Source organism: Urocitellus parryii, chromosome 15 (genome assembly GCF_045843805.1).
Source record: "Urocitellus parryii isolate mUroPar1 chromosome 15, mUroPar1.hap1, whole genome shotgun sequence".
In the NCBI taxonomy this organism is placed as follows: domain Eukaryota; kingdom Metazoa; phylum Chordata; class Mammalia; order Rodentia; family Sciuridae; genus Urocitellus; species Urocitellus parryii.
The window spans coordinates 10,127,307-10,129,784 of NC_135545.1; the positions used below are offsets into that span (position 1 = coordinate 10,127,307).

General features: G+C 52.6%; 1 protein-coding gene across 1 annotated transcript in view; it reads right to left on the reverse strand.

Moving 5' to 3' along the window:
• Nucleotides 1-222: 222 nt before the first annotated feature.
• Relb (RELB proto-oncogene, NF-kB subunit) overlaps nucleotides 223-2,478 on the reverse strand; it is a 25,614-nt gene continuing 23,358 nt past the window's right edge. Inside the window, exon 12 of the mRNA XM_026403811.2 lies at nucleotides 223-946. Coding sequence (XP_026259596.2) covers nucleotides 561-946 — 386 coding nt within the window. The 3' untranslated portion in view covers nucleotides 223-560. The remainder of the gene's footprint in view (nucleotides 947-2,478) is intronic.

Below are 2,478 nucleotides of genomic sequence, written 5' to 3' on the forward strand. Positions count from 1 at the left end.
GAGCCGTGCAAAGGGTGGGGGTACGTCGTGAACGCACTTCCGCCGGCGCTGGGGCGGGCGCGCCCTGGGTGGGCGGGGCCTGGAGGCGGCAGAGGAGGTCGTGTGTCCCCCCCCCCCCCCCCCCCCCCCCCCCCGGGCTCGGCTGCCCGACACGCTCTGTGTTTCCCAAGCGAAGACCAGGAACCCCCAAGAATCAACATTTTTATTGGGAAAATGCCCGCCCACTGTCAGGTCTGGGGAGGGGCCGCCGGTCTGCCTCCTTACTCCTGTAGAGTTTATTTTCGGGATATGTCCAGAGAAGGTACCCCCCACGGGTGGGCGTCTCACCCGGGCCGCGCCCCTTTCTCTCTCCCGACTCCGTTTTCTCTTTTGTAAAATAAGATCAAGGGGAGACCAGTGCTGCCGAGCTTCTCGCCACGCTGAGGATGTCCGATTAAGATACCGAGGTCGAAGGCTGACCAAGGGCCCAGGAGGATGGGGGCGTTGGACCGACCCTTGGCCGTGTTCGCAGGGTCCCTCCAGCTACTCCCCACCTAGTGCCTCTCCTCTGGCGCCGCGGGCTACGTGGCTTCAGGCCCCGGGGAAAGGAGGCCACTCCCGAAGGCTGCCTCGCGGTACTGATTGGGGAACATGTTGCTGCCCACGAGGCTAGCGGTGCCTCCGTCCCCCGGGCCGGCGGCTGAGTAGGAGTCCAGCGTCAGTGGCTCGGGGCCAGGGGGCTCCCCGACTGCGACCCCTGCACCCCCGCTGGCGGGGACAGAGCTGACAAGTGGCGGCGCTGGGGGCAGCAGGTCCAGCATGGTGAAGAACGTGGGGGTCGTGGGGTCATAGGCAAAGCTGTCATCCAGGAGGTCAGGCTCGCAGGGAGGCTCCAGGCCGGGCAGGGACACGGTACCGGGGAAGAATTCTGTGTCTGGCAGCAGGGCTGAGGGCGGGAGGTACGGGCCTAGAGGATGAGAAGAGAAATGCAGCGGACTTAGGGCCAACTTTTGGCAAAACACTAATGCAGACACAACACCTCATACTAAATGCATTGTTGAGGTAGAGGCTATCACCATTCTCATAATAAGCAAACTGAAACTGAGACAAAATAACTGGAAGTCACACAAAGCTGTCTAGTTGGGAAACCAGGACCAAACCCACACTCCTGCAGGGCTGTGAGCAGTTTTCACCAAGAATGTGGAAAGGGAGGAGCTGCTATGCCACCTTCAATGAAGCAAAATCTCCACACCAGTGAGATTCCTAAATTATCAGTCCCCAAGATGGAAAGTGAAATGATAAGTATTATTGGAGCCTGTCTTCCTCTTTTTTGGATAAGACAAACCTAATCAACAAAGGTTAATACACCTGTAATCCCCCCAGCTCTGAGGCTAAAGCTGGAGGATTTGGGAGTTCAAAGCCAGACTCAGCAACTTACCAAGGTGCTAAGCAACTCAGCGAGCCCCTATCTCTAAATAAAATACAAAAAAGGGCTGGGGATGTTGCTCAGTGGTTAAGCACCCCTGGGTTCAATCCCCAGTACCATAAGAAAGAAAAGAAACAAAAAAAAGAGACGAGACCCAGACCTAGTCATAGTCCCCCACATCCCGTACAGCTTAATGTGGACACGGGACTAAGTAGAACCTGGGCAGAAGGTGGAAACTGCAAATTGAAAATGGCAAGAGCTTGGGTTTCTGATGACCTTGTAGCCACCAGATCATACCTAGAGAGCTACCATTGTGCTCTTTATGTGAGAGGAGAAGTTCTATTTTTTTTAAATCTTTTCTTTAGTGGTTGATTGACCTTCATTTCATTCATTTATTTATACTCGGTGCTGAGACTCAAACCCAATGCCTCCCACATGCTAGGCAAGTGCTGTACCGCTGAGCCCCAGCCCCAAGTTCTATCCTGTTAAAGCTCCTTTTATTTTGGGTTTTGATATGAATGCAGTTAAATATGACCATAACAAATGCACGTGGCATTCCTGATTTCTAGCAAATTCCTAACATACTACTGTAATAAATAACTATGACATGATCTCACTAAATTCTGACAAGGACCTTAACAGTGAGAGGTAACAGACGCAAGTGATGGGAACACCAGCTTAAGGGAATAATTCTATAAATTGGGCCCACTGTGCTGACCCCCACATGCTTGCTGTTTTGGGGGCGGGGGTTCTGGGAGTTGAACTCAGACGCACTCAACCACTAAGCCCCATCCCCAGCCCTATTTTGTATTTTTTAGAGTCACTGAGTTGCTTAGCACCTTGCCATTGCTGAGGCTGGTTTTGAACTCAGGATTCTCCTGTCTCAGCCTCCCCAGCCACTGAGATTACATGCTTGCACTATGGTGCCAGGTTCATGCTTGCTTTTAAAACACAATTTACCCGTGACCCTGTCTGGCTTAAGTTCATAGGATATGTTATATTCCTCAGAACAACCTATAACCTGCACGGGAAATGCAGGCCTGAAATGCTGATAAGAACACAAGTTACCCTGA